General features: G+C 45.5%; 1 protein-coding gene across 4 annotated transcripts in view; it reads right to left on the minus strand.

The window, feature by feature from the left end:
* Nucleotides 1–19,104, minus strand: part of PANK4 (pantothenate kinase 4 (inactive)) — a 51,325-nt gene that overhangs the window by 20,948 nt on the left and 11,273 nt on the right. For 3 of the 4 annotated variants that reach the window (XR_010793138.1, XM_066606853.1, XM_066606852.1), the window contains exons 3-10: nt 17,104–17,312; nt 16,732–16,919; nt 15,449–15,537; nt 14,876–15,029; nt 12,994–13,175; nt 7,062–7,143; nt 6,764–6,864; nt 48–203 (exon numbers count right to left, since the gene is read on the minus strand). Coding sequence is in view for 3 of the 4 variants with exons in the window: in XM_066606852.1 (XP_066462949.1) it covers nt 48–203; nt 6,764–6,864; nt 7,062–7,143; nt 12,994–13,175; nt 14,876–15,029; nt 15,449–15,537; nt 16,732–16,919; nt 17,104–17,312 (1,161 nt within the window). In the remaining variant the exon portion in view is untranslated. Of the gene's footprint in view, nt 1–47; nt 204–6,763; nt 6,865–7,061; nt 7,144–12,993; nt 13,176–14,875; nt 15,030–15,448; nt 15,538–16,731; nt 16,920–17,103; nt 17,313–17,840; nt 18,030–19,104 lie in introns of those variants that run through there. The other variant, XM_066606854.1, reaches the window with a different exon arrangement.

The raw sequence follows: 19,104 nt of genomic DNA on the forward strand, positions 1-19,104 counted from the left end.
ACAAGTTGCTCTGTGCAGAGCATTAACCAATGTCAGAAATTACTTACTCCTTCTAGAGCATCTTCAAAGCAAGTGAGCCAATATTCACGAGCCATTGCGTCCTCCGTAAGATCCACTGTGTCAGGAACATAAGAAGATGGGTCAAAGAGCAAGGGAAGGTTTACTAATTGTCGCTCCAGGCGGTCCATCTCCAACATGTCAAACTGTGGAACACAAAGTCAGAGTATGACTTATAATGTACGGCATTACCAGCTGGGAACTACAGAAGAGAAGAACTCTGTGTGTGAAAAGGTGGTCTGTGTATGGCATGGGTGTAAAGAGCATGCCAGTAACCCATAACAAGGGCACAAATGCACAAAAAGTCGTTCTGTATTTATAGCAAACCACAACATTTCACAATCTGCTTTTAACAAATACCCAACGGCCTCTTCTGGCGTTCCTTAATAGTTGAGTCTGATAACCGGATATGTATGAGGCCGGGTATCACTTCTCTATGGAGCGTTCCAATCCAGAGTCAACACTTCGCTTCACTTCTATATCTAATTCTGGTTGTTTTGTGCCCTTTGTCAGCCTGTTCTGCAACAGACTCATAACACGTCCTGAGACACCCCTCTACTAATGGCCTATTAGATGGCAACATGAAGTCTCTATAAGAGAGGGTTCTCCTATGGCAGACCGGGAGGATCAGTGCATTATAAGGACAGCTATTCGAGTGGCTGGGAAAATGGAGGGAAAAGATAGCTCGCCCAGCGATAGCATTCAATCCCCGTGAATTAGAGAAGTCAGACTTTATCACATGGCAAGCTTCTTTATAAGAAGGATGAAATCCACAAAAGTCATATTGTATGTAATTAATTGCTCCAATGATCCCAAATGGAAAAAATAAACAAAAACACAAAAAAACACACAACTTTTCAGAGTCTTTATTTCTAATTTCCCATTAGTTTTGTTTCTACAGCTCCTATGCCATACCAGGTTCTGCAACCACACTCCTTCCATCACGGTCTAATCTCATACGCAGCCGTCTCAATCAGGGACTTGCATAAGTTAAAAAACAGTTCCCATAGCACAAAGGGTCCTTGTACACAGGATGATTGTTGGGCACTTAAGCACCCCACAGTCCCAACGATTATGGCTCCTATGCTTTAACACAGGAGCAATAATCATTCAGTGAATGGAGGCGGAGAATGTGGGAGGTCTCTTCAAGTCGCCCGCCTCCATTGGTAGTAAACAGGCAGTTCTTTATACAGGAACGACTGCCTGTACGTACAAACTGTATTGCATGACTATTGATCATCAGTCAGTCGCTGGCAGCGTTTACATTGATAAATGCACGAGAATTGTTCTAAAAATTTACCCCTGCTGGTTAATACCATCACACCCCTACAAAGATAAGGGATACAGCTTGTTGCCCCTTCATTCCAATTCCATAACAGAGAATTATGAGCTTCATTTCCCCTGACTTGCTATAACATTGCCAAAGCTTTGGTTAGGGGTTCGTCTTCAAAGAGCAAGGGCAGGAAGAGTAAGTGGGCCATGAGATGGCTTTTTGCTGCATATTCCCATCTTTGCTGTCATAGGGGGCGCTCCTGTTGAATGCAAAGTCACCGGAGATATCACAGGAAAGCTGAAGAGGCTATGGCCACGACATGAATGAAAGAATGACTATACCTTCAATAAATCTTGTTATTTCTTAGCGCCAACTTATTCCGCAGCGCTTTCAGGTAATTTATTTATTACCCCAGAGCAAGCTGGGCACTCATTTTACCGGCCTTGGAAGGATGGAGGGATGCTGAGTCAACCTTGAGCCGGCTACCTGAACCATGCGGGGATTGAACCTTCAGGTTGTGAGTGAGAGCTTAGGACTGCATTACTGCGGCCTTAGCACTAGATAAAACATTAAAGAGCTTGTCCTGGGCTTTTTTATTGATGACCCATTTTAAGTCTTGGTCAACAATAGAGGATTGGCGGGTGTCCACCGCTCAGGTTCCTGGCCACCATATTGCAGTAGGCCAGGTTGGTAATGCAGGTACTGAGTTCAATGGAAGCTGTGCCCGTACAGGTCTGGTGGTTATAAAGTAGAGCTGTCATTAGTTGCAGGAAAATATAAGTAGGGCTCAGTCTTCTACTGGATATGGTACAGTAACGCTCAATAGTATAACCAAGTTCCAATATATTGAAGGGTTTCGCCTAGCTTTTAAAGGTGATGGAAGATTGCTAGGCTATGGCATCACATTATCATCAGTGGGAACCCCAATGATTCTTTTCCCTGCAGAGCAGCGCTCCCGGCCACCAAATTGTGTAAGGAGCTGCAGTTGGTCAATGAGGTTCCCTGCAGCAGCGGTAAACCCTACAGAGCACACGGCGCTACATTGGCACCGCATGCTCTTCAGTCTTAGGATGGTTGGCGGTTCCACTGATCAATGTGATGGCATAGCCTAGTGATATGTCATGTCTGTATAAGATGGGAAAACTTCTACAAAGCCGCCACTTTAATAGCATCAGTGATAATTCCACGATTACCCAGCAGTTCTATTGAATATCAATAGTGGGTACAAAGCAGAGATCCTTAGAGTAACACTGCAGAAGAAATGCCCCAAAAGTCTCTGTACACTAGAGGGGACAACGATACTACAGCATGTAAGTGAGCTGGACAGAAGACGGTGCCAAAACATTGAAGTTGCCAAAAGTTAAAATCGGCCCATGTGAACGCACCCTCATACAAATAAGATCTGATTCTTCCCATTCTTTTTGTGTCAAATCCAAAAGCAACTAGATGGGATTAGAGAAAGATCTTTCAGTATTACGTGCGGAATATACAGGGGTGGGCACAGCAGGAAGTCTGTGTGGTCAGGAGGTATTTGCCGCTAAAAAGTGTTCCTTCTAGGGCAACACGTTACCCCTCACAGATCCATTGACACTCCGTGCCCCTATACAGGGTTTGTGCAACAACTTTGATGCATGTATGAACTAAGGCTCTAGTCACATGCATCAGACCTGCTGCAGAAGTTGGAGACTGTTGCATCAATCTGAACAGGGCTCAGAGAGGGTACATTCGCCACTGGTGGATTTCCCCAGCTACCCAGTTTGGATTGCTCCTGTGGTTTAAGGTTCATACATACATACATACATACATACATACCACATCCATGCATCCTGTACAGCAGCAGAGACCCTATAGGTTTGTATTATGATACTATAGGGGCTCCATAAGCCGCCCTTCAAATCATATGGCATGCGGAGTGATCAATCCAGAAAAGACCCGGAGGGACTGGAACTCCCTAGCAAGTACAGTAAACTTAGTGCTTAGTAGGTCCCACCCAATGCAGACTCACAACTTCTACAACCATTCTTATGGAATGAACAATCAGGTTCTCCCTTTAGTGGGGTATCAGGTGTACCCGCCTGCCATGACAGTTCTATGGAATGATGAGTCAGTGTATAACGTGACGGCGTGTAGATGGAGAAAGCTTTGCATTCACAGACAAAACAATGGGACAGAAGCACAGCTCTACAAGTACCGACACGTAACAAGTTACTTACTGAAAACTGAAGATAGAAATAGGATGGAAGGAGGAAGTGAAAAAAAAGAAAAGAAGTGATAAGATTGTGTAACATGAATGAAAGAAATAATGAACACATGAATGAGAACAATGAGCACAAGTGAACAGGATACCGAGGTTGTATGGGCATTTACCCAGCTGGCATGCAGACCATACAGGGTCCCAATGCTTAACATCTACCTGTTTAGTAAAGGTTGTGACCTGCAATAACGACATATTGGAAGTTTTGATTAGTTGGGGACTTGGAGCCAAGATCTGAATGATTGTTGAGATAAAGGGGCAGAAGTGTTCTCCTTAGTATATGGCCCAAACACTGCTAACCACACCTCCAAAGGGAGGCCTGAGCAATGTTGTCGGGGCTCGGCTGAGGCTTCTGCCCTTTGTTTCAGCTTTCAGTGGGGGTTGGAGTCCCCAGACCCTCAGTGATCACAACTGTTCACTATCACATGCGAGACTTTTTACAAGGTTAGTAACAAAGTGGAAGGCAGGTAGTATTATTTACAGAAACGAGCGTATAGGCTTCAGGGAGTTCTCAGAACTGAAATGGTTAAATGCTAATTATTAAACGGAAGATATTTTTCTAGACCTTCACTGATGAACTCTACAGTCAGGCAATGTGGAGTAGGGGTATATTCAGCTTTACAGGATGCAGGCACAGCAGCCTTCAGAACTATATACATGTATACTGCACTTTACATAAGTGGATTCTGAAACTACAGGTGCTTCCATCATATGGCATGCTATGCACTACAGCACACACTTTAAAAGGGGCATTCCCTTATAAGACTTTTAGATGCTGGTCTGGTAGATGCGGGTTCTAGAGGAGGAACCTGCATCTATATTGAAAACTGGTCCCCTGCAACCTCTTCTCAGCTGTATAGAAATCATCAGGAGGGCTGTGCTATGCCATTTCCATTATTGCCAGTGAATGGGACTTACAGAAACAGCGTAGCACAGCAAATTATGCCTCTTCTACAGCTCCCAAGTTACAGAAACAGTACAGCATGCCGTTTCTGTATCCCCCATTTACTTTATGGGCATTACGGAAACAATGTAGCACAGCCTGCTCATCTGTTTCAATAAACCTGGTTGAGGTTCACAGAGGGGTACTGCCATGTCGAGCAGGATTGGCCAATATGGGAATAACCTTTTAAGGTTATTAAAACCAAAACACTAAAGCCCCATTTACATGCAAAGAGGATTGCTCAAACGGTCCTTCTCCCTATCTTTTGAGCGATCATTTTGCATAAGCTGCTATTGGGTACAAATGCGCATTAGTAGTTTATTAGCTTCATTTGCATGTAAAGGAGGCGCTCTTTGCTGTATGCAGATAACAGCAGGTGGTCTGTTATCTGCATACAGCCTCTTTGTTCTGCCGCAGGACAGCAGCTGAATACAATGTTATCAGCGATCCAGTGGAGAATCACAACGTGCGGTCCCTATCATCAGCTGGCCGGTCGAACGATGGATTTTAAACTCAACATAGAATCATCGTTCGTCAAAAAGGCAAATGATGGTAGCATTTACATGCAACCATTATCGCTCAAAAGACATCGTTTGAGAGAATTTTGAGCGATAATAATCCCGTGTAAATGGGGCTTAATACTGTATCCAGTTTCCTGAAGAGTCCCTTTTGTCAGGGTGGAGCTGATGTAACAAGACCCCAAGCAAAAACTTTTATAGAGCAAGTCTACTCATAACTCACTCTTATTTCCCTAAAAAGTCCATCCTTTTTACCTTCATTCTATAAGTAAACAAATAAGTCAAATTTACTTTAGGGCCGCCATACTCCGATTAGTTGTGCAAACCCGACGATAATGGCAGGGCTGGAAACTCTGATGTGTATAGGGGGCAGCTCAATTTTTCCCCCACAGATGTGGTTTGGGAAAAGAAGGATTGGGGACAATGTAACCTAACACCCGATCCTTCTGTTCCCTGAGAGATAAGCCACGGACAGAGCTGTCTGGCTGCTGCTCAATTCCTTAAACACAGGAAAATTTGGTTTAGTCGAGTGTTCAATGTACGGGGGAGCCGGGGAAATGAACAATCATTAATCCGACAGTTGTTAATATATAGGTACCTTTAAAAGAAAAAGGTGGTGGTCCTGGGGTGGGGACCAATAAAATACCCTGTGTCTAATAACTTTAGCATTTTAGAAGTATTGAGTACAGTTTTGGGCACCGGTACTCAAGAAAGACATAAGAGCTTGAGCGGGTACAAAAAGATGGACAACTAAAGTAATAAATGGAATGGGCGGACTACAATACCCAGAGAGGTTAGCAAATTTGGGATTATTTAGTTTAGCAAAAAGACAACTATGAGGGGACTAAAAAAAAAAACCAACAAAAAAAAACTAATGTGTAAATATATCAGGGGTCAAAATTAAGATCTCTCCCATGATCTGTTTATACCCAGGACTGTGACAAGGGGGCGCCCTCTACATCTAGAGGAAAGAAGGTTTCATCACCAACATAGAAGGGGTCCTTTACTGTAAGAGCAGTGAGACTATGGAACTCTCTGCCTGAGGACGTGGGGATGTGGAACTCACTAAAAGAGTTCAAGAGGGGCCTGGATGCCTTTCTTGAGCGATATTAATGATTATAACATAGAATACTATAACTTCAGAAGGGTCGGTGATCCGGGGATTATTGCGATTGCCAGATTGGAGTCAGGAAGGAATTTTTTCCCTTAAATGGGGAAAATTGGCTTTTACCTCGTCAGGGTTTTTTTTGCCTTCATCTGGAAAAACATTGAGAGGTAAACACTGGTGTCTTTTCGGCCTTACATACTATGTTAACTGACAAACGCATAAAAAAGTAGAGCAGATAAAAACTATAAAAGTTGTGTAAGGAAAAAAATAATAAAATGTCCTATTCAGACTTAAAAACTTCTACCTTCTTCCTACCCTAATTAATAAGATGACTGGACTATTGTACAGAACGGTTTTACCTCGTGTCACTCCTGTGTCCCCATAGATGGTTAGTAACGCCCCTCGCTCCCCCATTGTTAGAGTTAATTATTAGTTTACTGCTGTATGGAATGTCTGGTTTTGCCTGTACATTGTACCTGCTGTTTCCTAAAGCGCTGCAGATTATGTTGGCGCTGTACAAAGATTAGGACTATTACTTCTATGTAAAGCGCTGCGGAATAAGTTGGCGCTATACAAATAAAGATTATTATAGACCAGTAAAAAGACTCACTGTTCCACTTCGTGACCGCTGCATGGGGAAGACATCTGGAGAGGTGCTCATGAGCCCCGAGCTGCCGGCATAGTTCTCCCCCCAGCTGTACAAATTGGGATCTTGGGGAGGGTTAGGGGGGAGGAAACAAAACAAACACATTACAATAATTTTTTATGGAATTCCAGTACGGTGATCTACGTTTGGGTGCAATATGAATGTGAAAACATGGCCACACTACGACCATCTGAAACAGGCCAAACAAGGATATACAGGAGACACACTTCACGTTCTACAAATCCCCTTTATTCATACTTACTGTCTTCCTCAGCGCCTTTCAGAAATGCACCAATTGCGCCAAGGTAACCTTCATGCCTGAGAAAAAGTGCCTGAACTTCCCCCTGTAAATAGATACAGAAAAATGCAATGCGTATAGACAGAGCAGATATTATTGTATTCGGCATCTCTCATTATAAAAACATACAAAGAAACAAGTCAGCATTTCCACAAAAAAAAAAAAAAAAAGTTAAATGTGAAGGTTCATGTAAGCCAGGGCTGCAACAAATAAATACAGTAACAGACATGCTTCAGCACTCACACACATCTGATGGTGGAATATAATACACACACACACACACACACACACACACGTTTATACTTTCCGCATAAGAATGATCTCAGGGAAAGCTGGGTACAAGGCTGTATACATTCATTTAGCCATGCCCAGGCGTATATTTGCTAGGCATCCGTCAAATACGGTTTGCCTGGATCTGGCACACGGGCCCATATGCCCATATAACACTAAGTGTCCAGCAACAAGTGTTTGATGCTGTAGAATGATGCAGTTATACAGCGCAGTTCGACAGTGCAGGAGACAGGTAACATGCACAACTGTCCAAAGCCTGGTGCAAAATACTCTCCTCTTTGCATTGATCTCCATCACTATCCTCTTTTCAAGCCTTCACACTTTCTTCCAACGCCCAGCCCCAACAAACTCCATCCACATCAGCCCTTCCCTCCTCTCCTCACCTATGTATGGCTCCCATGCACTGTTCAACTTCCTAAGACGCCTTCAACCCCCTAATACTGCAAAGAAACACCTCAGACACCCACACAAATCCCCTAGCCACGTGCTCACCCTTGCTACTCTGCTACTCCTAGCTGCAGGGGACATCTCTCCCAACCCAGGCCCACCCCGTACTGTTCTCTACCAAAATGCCCCCCCCCCCGCCCCATTCAAATGCGCCCTATGGAACTCCCAATCTGCGTGTAACAAACTCCCAACTATCCATGACCTTTTCACCACTAAACACTTGAACTTGCTCGCCCTCACGGAAACCTGGATACAGCAGTCCGATTCTACCTCCCCCGCTGCATTGTCCTATGATGGCTTGCAGTTCTCCCACACCCCCAGATCGGATGACAGACGCGGTGGAGGAGTAGGCATCATCCTCTCCCCAAACTGTACCTTCCAGGTCATTCCCGCAGCTCCCTCGCTTACCTTTCACTCCTTCGAAGTCCACACCCTGCAACTCTTCCGCCCACTGCCTCTGCGTGTCGCAGTTATTTACCGCCCCCCAGGTCCTACCCGCCTGTTCCTAGACCACTTTGCTGCCTGGCTCCCCCACTTCCTATCCTGTGAAATCCCAACCCTCATCCTTGGTGATTTCAACATCCCTACTAACGACTCTAGCTCCTCATCTGCCTCCCGGCTCTTAACACTTACCTCCTCCCTTGGCTTATCGCTAATCTCTGACTCCCCCACTCATAGAGAAGGTAACACTCTCGATTTAGTTTTCCTCCGTCTCTGCTCTGCTTCTCACTTTACTAACTCCCCACTTCCACTCTCGGATCACAACCTTCTCTCTTTCTCCATCAGGCATCCTAGCATCTCTCCTGACCCTCCTATCTATCGCACCTCTAGGAACCTCCAGTCTGTCTGCACTAAACAGTTTGCTGAAACTATTCAGTCCTCCCTATCGCCCATCTCTCGCCTCCCCTGCCCTAACCTGGCAGCCGAATACTACCACACCACCCTCAGCCGTGCCCTGGATGAAGTGGCACCGCCCGTGACGCGAGCTGTCAAACGCAGACCACGGCAACCCTGGCTCACGTCCCAAACGCGCTTCATCCGGCGGTGCTCTAGGTGCGCCAAGCGGCTGTGGAGAAAGTCAAAGCTGCCAGCAGACTTCCTCCACTTCAAATTCATGCTTAAAATGTATAACCTAGCCCATCACCATGCCAAACAAGTTTATTTCACCTCCCTTGTCTCCTCACTATCCCACAACCCCAAACAACTCTTTGAGACCTTTCACTCCCTCCTCAGCCCCAAGGAACAGGCCCCTGCGACAGACCTGACTGCTGGAGAACTAGCTGCCTATTTCAAAGAAAAAAATCGACCACATTCGAAAAGAAATCTCTGAAAGCTACATGGTTAGCCCTGATCCCAGTTTCATCAGCACTGCACCCAGCACCTACTCACTATCTACGCTAGAACCAACGACAGAGGAAGAAGTCTCCAGGCTCCTTTCCACTGCCCGCCCTACCACCTGCGCCAGCGACCCTCTCCCCTCTCACCTCCTCCGCTCCCTTTCCCCAGCTCTCATTACTCACCTTACCACAATCTGCAACCTCTCCCTAACCTCTGGCACTTTTCCCTCCTCATTCAAACACTCCATTATATCCCCTCTGCTTAAAAAACCAACCCTGGACCCGACTAATGCTGCTAACTACCGACCCGTCTCAAACCTCCCCTTTATCTCCAAATTACTGGAACGCCTGGTCTACTCCCGGCTTACTCGCTTTCTCTCTGACAACTCGCTCCTTGACCCCCTCCAGTCTGGTTTCCGCTCTCTACACTCGACCGAAACTGCCCTTACAAAAGTAACAAATGACCTGATGACTGCAAAGTCGAGAGGTGATTACTCCCTACTAATCCTCCTTGACCTGTCTGCTGCATTTGACACTGTCGACCATAATCTCCTTCTCACTATGCTCCACTCTATTGGTCTAAAGGACACTGCTCTCTCCTGGTTCTCCTCCTACCTCTCTGACCGCTCTTTCAGTGTTTCCTTTGCTGGTTCTATCTCTGCTCCACTTCCTCTCGCTGTCGGGGTACCCCAGGGCTCGGTCCTTGGTCCCCTTCTTTTCTCTATCTATACTGCCCCAATTGGACAAACAATCCACAGATTCGGCCTCCAATACCATCTCTATGCTGACGACACCCAACTATACACCTCCTCTCGTGAGATCTCTGGACCATTCCTCCAAAATATCACCGACTGTCTGTCCGCTGTCTCTAACACTATGTCCTCCCTTTTTCTCAAACTAAACCTCTCTAAAACGGACCTCCTTGTCTTTCCACCTTCTAACCGACCTCCCCTCAACATCTCCATTCCAGTGTCTGGCACCATCATAACCCCCAGACGGCATGCCCGATGCCTTGGGGTCACACTGGACTCTGACCTCTCCTTTACCCCCCATATCCAATCTCTGGCCCAAACATGCCACATGCACCTCAGAAATATTGCTAATACACGTCCGTTCCTAACCACGGACACGCTAAAGACGCTTGTGGTTGCGCTCATCCACTCCCGGCTCGACTACTGCAACTCGCTACTCATTGGCCTCCCCCGCACTAGACTCGCTCCGCTCCAATCCATACTAAATGCAGCAGCTAGACTCATTTTTCTATCCAGTCGTTATTCAGACGCCTCTGCATTATGCCAGTCGCTGTATTGGCTGCCCATCCACTGCAGAACTAAATTTAAACTCCTCTACCTCACTCACAAAGCTCTGCATGGCGCTGCGCCACCATACATCGCCTCCCTACTGTCAGTACACCACCCAGCCCGCTCACTCCGATCGGCTAACACACTCAGACTAAACACCCCTGTAATACGAACCTCTCATGCTCGCCTACAGGACTTCACTAGAGCAGCACCCATCCTCTGGAATGCTCTATCCCAAGGCATCCGGACAATTCCCGATGCACGAAATTTCAGACGTGCCTTAAAAACGCACCTCTTCAGGGAAGCATACCAAATCTCCTGACCTAGTCCCTCGCCCCTCCCTATGGTGCTCCACCCTGTTTGCCTTCTGATAAATGATCTGTACATAAAATTTCCTATTGCCTGTGTTCCCCACCCCTTGCACCTCCTGTACCACCCTCAACCCATTTGTGTCTAACCCAATGTATCTCACATTGTAATTGTTGTATTGTTTTGCATTTATCCATACCTGAAAGCGCTGCGGAATAAGTTGGCGCTATACAAATAAAGATTATTATTATTATTATATGCTTTGGAAAGTTCTTGGCTCATATTTTGATCACTTTTATGCAGTTAGAATAAGACCTTTCCCATACCGTTTTCACGGTCGGCCGATATACGTTTGGAATCCAATGCATCAGATCACATGGTCCTATTCCCGTGACGTAAAAGTGCCTGGCCAATATAGCGCCAAGCGTTTTTCGGTCAGGCCCAAAAGATAGTCCTGGAACTATCTTTTGGACTGTAATACGTGGGCCACTGCATGGGCTCCTATGGGAGCCAATGACAGCGGCCGGAGGGAGTTTAGCAGCGTGACAGCTAAACTCCCTCCCTCTTCACTCCTCCCTGCTGGCTGCTTGCAATGGGAGGGGGCGGGATGGGGGCAGGGCTAAGCTCCCACCCCCGCCCTTTGCCTGCAGCCAGCAATGGGAGGAGGCAGGACAGGGCGGCACTTAGCTCCACCCCGCTCCCTCCCATTGCTAGCTGCGGACAAGGGGCAGGAGCTTAGCTCTACCCCCTACCATTGCAAGCAGCCAGAGGAGAGGAGAGAGCTGGTGAGTTGGCAAGGGGGAGGGAAGGGGCTATGGCATGGCGGCCTCAGCGTATATGCGCCGGGGCTCATGCCATCTGAACGGGCGCACAAACGTTAGATTGTGGCGCCCGTTCACAAGCTTTTACTCCCCAGATCGTAGCATAAAATAGCAGCCAATATACGCTCGTGGGAATAAAGCCTTAAGATATTAATTGTGCATGAACGCTGAACCATGTGTGTGTTAATGTAATTGCTGCAGCCACGGCTTATTGTGCACCGTTACATTTTATTTGTTGGAAATACTTATTTTTGTTTTTTCGCAAGTACTCTGTTGGTCGGGGAATAGCTGCCACCACTTCTGTCTTGCACTCCATTCACCCGTCTGTTCCAGGTGGCGTAATGCAAGTATATAGCCAGGTATTCAGCTTCAATTATGCAGGCATAAAAATCTAATTATGATTGGCCTGAGTGAATAGAAAGTTCCCTGTGAATGGAGTCGGGCAGCCAGAAGAAATCTGCAGCCCGCTAAGCCTCCATTCACTGAGCGATGAGGGAAAACTCAGAAGCAACAATGGCTGGGACGACTGTCAGGCAAATAATCTTAAAGGGGTTGTCCCGCGGCAGCAAGTGGGTCTATACACTTCTGTATGGCCATATTAATGCACTTTGTAATATACATTGTGCATTAATTATGAGCCATACAGAAGTTATAAAAAGTTTTATACTTACCTGCTCCGTTGCTGGCGTCCTCGTCTCCATGGTGCCGACTAATTTTCGCCCTCCGATGGCCAAATTAGCCGCGCTTGCGCAGTCCTGGTCTTCTGCTCTCTTCAATGGAGCCGCTCGTGCAGAATGCAGGCTCCGTGTAGCTCCGCCCCGTCACGTGCCGATTCCAGCCAATCAGGAGGCTGGAATCGGCAATGGACCGCACAGAAGAGCTGCGGTCCACGGAGGAAGAGGATTCCGGCGGCCATCTTCACAGGTAAGTAGAGAAGTCACCGGAGCGCGGGGATTAAGGTAAGCGCTCCGGTAAGCTTTCTGTACGTCCCTGCATCGGGGTTGTCTCGCGCCGAACGGGGGGGGGGGGGGGTTGGAAAAAAAAAAAACCCGTTTCAGCGCGGGACAACCCCTTTAATGATATAAATCGCTGCATGTAAAAGGACCCTAAATAAAAAAAAGCAGCAGCTACAGGTTTAAGTTTTATCCTCTTCTCTCAACCTCTTTATTTCTGCAAAGGTGGTTAACAAAAAAAAAAAAAAAAAAAAAAAAAAAATCACCATTAAAGCTCCCATAGGGGTTGTCATCCAGCTTTCCCAGAATTCAGTTATGCATTGAAACACCCCGCTGTGTTTGTATCACCGTCCAGATAAACTTTCTATAAAGTTTTGAAAGACCAAAGTCATAAAGTAACTTCGCAGTTAACATAATTGTAATCTATTCCCACTTACCTTGGAGAAGAAGTTGATGCTGTATGTGATGGTGTGCATGGTCACGGGGTGGCCTCGGATAAAGAACCCCCCGAAGTATACTTGAGAAAGGTTATATTGTTTAGCATAGAGACACGTCAACTGACCAATGTCATTGCTGATCATGTGTAATAAGCTTTTTGCCATATCTTCTTTGGAGAATTCTAGAGCAGAAAAAAAAAAAAAATTTAAAAAAAAAAAAAGGAAACAAAGAATGAATATTGATATATTAACCCTTTCCAATCCAATTCCCTGCCACCCGCACACTCCCCAGCTCCTTTTTATTTTGGGTGGGAAAGAGTGTTGTAGATTCCTTGGAATTACTCCACAGAAACACACAAAAATGATCTTTCATGATGATTTTATTGGCAATTTTTTGAAAATTTAAAACATGAGTTACGAGCTTTTCACATCAGAAAGATAATTTGTAACAATTCTGTAGATATATGTATATTGATATAACATACATTTATGTAAATAAGGATAGATTAGAGCGCTAAAATTACAGAAATGAGAAATGAATAGAGTATGCAGAACAGAGCTCCGATGTCAGGCTGTTCTACACCTGTATACTACACTATGCAGGACAGCGCATACATATACAGCCTCAGTCATCGGAGCTCTGTCCTGAGTAGTGTAATGTACATATGCAGAGCAGCCTCAGACATCGAAGAGCTGTCCTGCCTAGTGTCAGAAAAATTTGCCGAACCTTGCCAGACTTTAGAGCTACACGGGGAAATCTTAAAGGGGTTGTCCCGCGGCAGCAAGTGGGGTTATACACTTCTGTATGGCCATATTAATGCACTTTGTAATATACATCGTGCATTAAATATGAGCCATACAGAGGTTATTCACTTACCTGCTCCGTTGCTAGCGTCCACGTCTCCATGGCTCCGTCTAATTTCGCTGTCTGCTTGCTTTTTTAGACGCGCTTGCGCAGAAGGGTCTTCTTCTCCTGGTTCGTCCGGGCACGAGCGGCGTTCTGGCTCCGCCCCCTTCTACGCATCGCGTAGCTCCGCCCCGTCACGTGTGCCGATTCCAGCCAATCAGGAGGCTGGAATCGGCAATGGAACACACAGAGCCCATGGTGCACCATGGGAGAAGACCCACGGTGCACCATGGCAGAAAACCGCAGTGCATCTTTGGGAAAAGAAACGGCGGCCATCTTTGGGAAACGTTTTATAAGTTGATGATACACAAGAACTGAGTAGAAACCTGCTTTAAAAGCCATTTACACTGGTGCATAGTAATGTATGCTTAAGAAGGGGGACTGGGCAAAAAAAAACACTGTTGCCTCGAGACAACCCCTTTAATGTCAGACGAGGGTCAATACTGGATTAGACATGGTTAAAACACCAGAAGAACAGGCTCCTAATTGTATGCTGCAATATACAGTGGCTATTGCAAGTGGTTTATGTAGACAAGCAAGAGCCACTCCTTAAAAGCATCTAAAATTGCACGACCATTCACCACATAAATATGGCTTTAAAAATAAAGGATCTCAATTACGGTAGATATGCCATAAATTACCGAACTGTGAGGGTCTACTCATTGGGACCTATAGAATGCCTTGAACAAAGGGAATATTGCACTGAGATATTGCAAGGAGCCATATCACAGAGCTGGGTCAGAAATGGTGCCTTGTAGAAAAGGGGGTAAGGAGCCCAAGATGATGTAGGTACTTTATCGTGGCATCAGTGGGGAACCTACTGGTAGAAACCCCCAAAGATTAGACATTAATGACATATCTGATAACATGCAATCTGTGCTCATAGCAGGCCCCAGGAAGGGATGATCTGCCCAGAACAGTACATATAAAGGTTTTTCAGGCATACTATCAATAGGCTATGGTGATGTTTAATACCTTTATCTACAGTGGCAGACTTGCCAAAGCTGCTTGCAATCAGATTCCCTGTTAATCCCAGGATTTGGTAAGCACCTCCATAGATGTCTTTCACCAGCATGTCAACATTTGTGTGCTGCCCTTTGGCAGCCAACTGTAGCAATTCATCGAACTTCTGTAGAAGACAAAAAGTGTCAGTTGTCGTTCATTCCTTGTAAGTGAAGAAGCAGAATACATTGGGTAATACTACAACACTGAGCTGACTGAGCAATCCCTCCAAATAACACATCATTTACATAATACAAGTGGAAGGACTGTACAGAGTCAGACTACGCAAGGAGACATCCCCGCGGATAAGAGGAATGGTAACACCTTGCTGGTAATTTAGTCATACATTTCCAGGAGGAACAATAGAGGTAGAGCACAAGGCTGAGCTGCTCCAGAATTGCTGCAATATGGGAAGTACAAGCAGTTACTTGGAGGAGTCAGGTTGTCTTTAAGTTTCATTTCTCAATACAGATTCCTTACCCAAATCACAATTTACAAAATTCTTTTGCATTACTCAATAGACTAACGAGATGCCGAAATCCTGACCTTTGTCTTAGTAAGCAATGCACCGAGGCCCCAGAACGTACCACCGCCTATAGAGCTTCCTCCAATACGTTCAAACTTGTCTTCAGTCTCTACCTGCCAAAGAATGCAGAGATTGCACAGAATGGATTTTACTGCCTGCTCCTTGTATATCCAGCAGGACGTTACTAGAACGCAGATGAATCACAAGGAAAGAGTAGAAATTAATCTAAGATAATAGAAAATACACAAATGGACAAAACCTGTAGAAAATAGAAACAGATTTTTTTGCAAAAACTACAACTTGTTTCTCTAGGAGTCGACAGGGTTTACAGCAGTCTCTAAGCGATAGGACAGGTACGGCATACCCCAGCTTTAGGGACAACTTTGAGGCCCATGTGGACCTCGGCAGCACAGATTTTTATATATTTTTTTAAATCCTCTGCTTTCCCACAGAATCCACGGCCCATACGCAATTCAATTGTGGATGGGCCACGGATCGGATGGCTCCAATTTAGTTCAATGGAAGCCGTCTGTGCGGGATCTGCACTGTAACGGAGCATGCTGCCATTTTTTTTACCTGGACAAAAAAGGTCCGCAAATCCAATCTGTATGCTTTATTTCATTTGCGGACACCCAGGTTTCCCTGTGGGCATCTTGATTTACGTTTGCCCCAAGTGGATCCCGCAAATCAAATCCGCCCATGGACGTTGGGCCTAACTAGTCATTTTTTATTTTATTTTATTTTTTTTTTTTTAAATCGGTTCACAGGAGCCAATAGAGTCATCTCATTGGATTTACCCTAACGCCATGTTCACACAGCGAAATTTTCTGTGCAGATTCCAGGTGGGAAAAAAAAAAACACAGCAGAAATCCACAGTTGTTCATGGACCTGCACTCAGGTTTCCAAATCCAAAGTGTTTGCGCATGAAGTAGTGACAGATAGCTACTTGAAGGCGAGCTTTGTGGAAAATGCATCGGAATGTCACATGTGGATTTTGGCCATCAACATGGCTAAATCAATGTGTGGATCCGCGGCAAGAACAACGGCAGAAAAGCCACGGATGTCCACCAGTTTTACAGGCAGAATCCCTTATAATTACCTTCCCTGCTATTCCTATGCAGAGTGCTGTTCAAGTCCCCACTGAATGAACCCTGTGGGCTACTTGTGACCGCATTCCATGCACACACGCACGCACGCACACACGCACGCACACACAGTTCACTGGATGCAGTCAGTGCGGACTTTGGCAGTGTACAGTGTGGAAAGACAGGGAAGCTGTGAGCCCATAAGAAAATATTAAAACCTACCTTAACTATAGATACTCCAGAGCCTATGTTAACTAGTAAATAGGGGAAAATATTGGGGTGAGTAGTTTGAAATCGAAACTCAGGATCCGCATGCTTCACATAAACGAATGCCTCGTGAGGAATATTCTTTAGTACAAAATTACAGCCCTTTATCAGGCAGGGCATTTCATCCTCCTTGTCAACTCTAGAAAGAGGAAAAGAAATGATATATTTACTGCAAGTAGTGAAAAGAGCGCTGTTCTTCATAGAGAAGGGTACCGAGCAGGGGGGCACCTTCTAGGATGCCACATGCCTTAAGAATTCATGGCGAGCCCCGTTTTAGTGGCTCCTGCCATGTCCAAGGTCAATGCTTGCATAAGGCTACCTACTTTAATCCCAGTTTCTTTTCGATTAAGTCTTTAAATTTATAGGCTCCTCCTCCGGTTGCCTTGATGACCTTCGTCTCTGTATTCACTAGATGATCCTTGATGAAGTCCATACAAGTTTCTATATAAGTGTTTTCAAATTTGATGAAATGCAGTCGGGCCGTTATCTCTTCTTGTTCCGATATCTCGTATAACAACGCTCGGTCAGCATCCTAAATAAAGAAGAAAATATAAAGATGTGGAAAATACTAAGGTTGCATTTACTCATTGCGGTCATGTATACTGATCAGTCATAACATTGAAGCCAATAACAGACGACGTGACTAAAGGCTCTTTTACATGCAAACAATCTTTCAAAGGACTACAAGATTTATCGATTTGCATAAAGTGTTAATGGCCATTAACACCATCATCTTCATTTGCATGTAAGAAGGCCTGTAGGAGTTGTTTGCAGAGCCCAGCATGTGTTTAAAAACACCCCCAGCTGTGCAAACAGCTGCTGGCACATTCCATTGTTCTTCTCAGGACTAGTGTAAACATGCAGCGGGGAGAACATCCTGTGGTCTATTGAGAGATAAACGTGCTTGCTTTATCTTTTCAGTGGCTGAACGATGGATTTTAAGTTAACCTTAAAATCATCGTTCAAACAAAATGATGCCCGCGTTGACAAGTAACGATTATCGCTCATTTGAACAAATTTTGAGCGATAATCGTTGCATGTAAAAGGGCCTTAAACTTACCTTATTACAAAGGCACCAAAAGGGGTGGGATATATTTGGCAGCAAGTGAGCAGTCAATTCACGACGTTGAGGTGTTGGAGGCAAGAAAAAAATGGGCAAGTGTTAAATTCTGAGCAATTCAGACATGGGTCAAACTATGATGATTACACGATTGAGTCAGAAGATCTCCGACACGGCAGGTCTTGTGAGCTGTTGAAGTATATAGTGGTCAGTACCTACCAATAGTGGTCCAAGGAAGGACAACCGGTGAACTGGCAACAGGGTCATGGGCGCCCAAGGCTCACTGATGTACGTGAGCAGTGTAGGCGAAAAAGATGGCACAAGAATGCACTATGAAAAACCAATGGAGGCAGTATGCTGTTTTGGGTAATGTTCCACTGGAAACCTTGGGTCTTGGCATTTACATGAACCACCTACCTACACATTGAAAAGACCTCTTCAGTGTTACAATATTCCCTTATGGCAGTGCCATCTCTTCGCAGATAACGCACCGGCCACACTGAAAAAAATTGTTCAGGAATGGTTTGAGAAAAAGGACAGAGCTCAAGGTGATGACTTGGACTCAATTCAGTCAAGCATCTGTGGGAAGGGCCGGAAAATCAAGTCAAATTGATGGAGGTCCATCTCACAACTTTCAGGACTTAAGAGGATCCGCTGCCAACACTGCAGTGCAGATACCAAAGACCTCTGAAAGCGTCTTTGAAGTCCATGCCTCATCAGGTCAGAGCTGTTTTAGTGGGACCTACACAAGGAGGATTTACACAATATTAGGCCTGTGATTTTAAGCTTATGGCCGATCGATGTATAATCCTCAACGGTGAAAGAGTTAAAGGGGTTGTCCCGCGCCGAAACGTTTTTTTTTTTTTTTCCAATAGCCCCCCGTTCGGCGCGAGACAAACCCGATGCAGGGATAAAACAAAAAAACAAAAAAAAACGGGTAGTACTTACCCGAATCCCCGCACTCCGGTGACTTCTTACTTACCTGGTGAAGATGGCCGCCGGGATCTTCACCCTCGGTGGACCGCAGGTCTTCTGTGCGGTCCATTGCCGATTCCAGCCTCCTGATTGGCTGGAATCAGTACACGTGACGGGGCGGAGCTACGAGGAGCCGCTCTCTGGCACGAGCGGCCCCATTCAGAAGGGAGAAGACCGGACTGCCCAAGCGCGTCTAATCGGGCGATTAGATGCTGAAGATTAGACGGCACCATGGAGACGAGGACGCTAGCAATGGAACAGGTAAGTGAATAACTTCTGTATGGCTCAT

The sequence above is a fragment of the Eleutherodactylus coqui genome, chromosome 6, assembly GCF_035609145.1.
Source record: "Eleutherodactylus coqui strain aEleCoq1 chromosome 6, aEleCoq1.hap1, whole genome shotgun sequence".
Taxonomy (NCBI): Eukaryota; Metazoa; Chordata; class Amphibia; order Anura; family Eleutherodactylidae; genus Eleutherodactylus; species Eleutherodactylus coqui.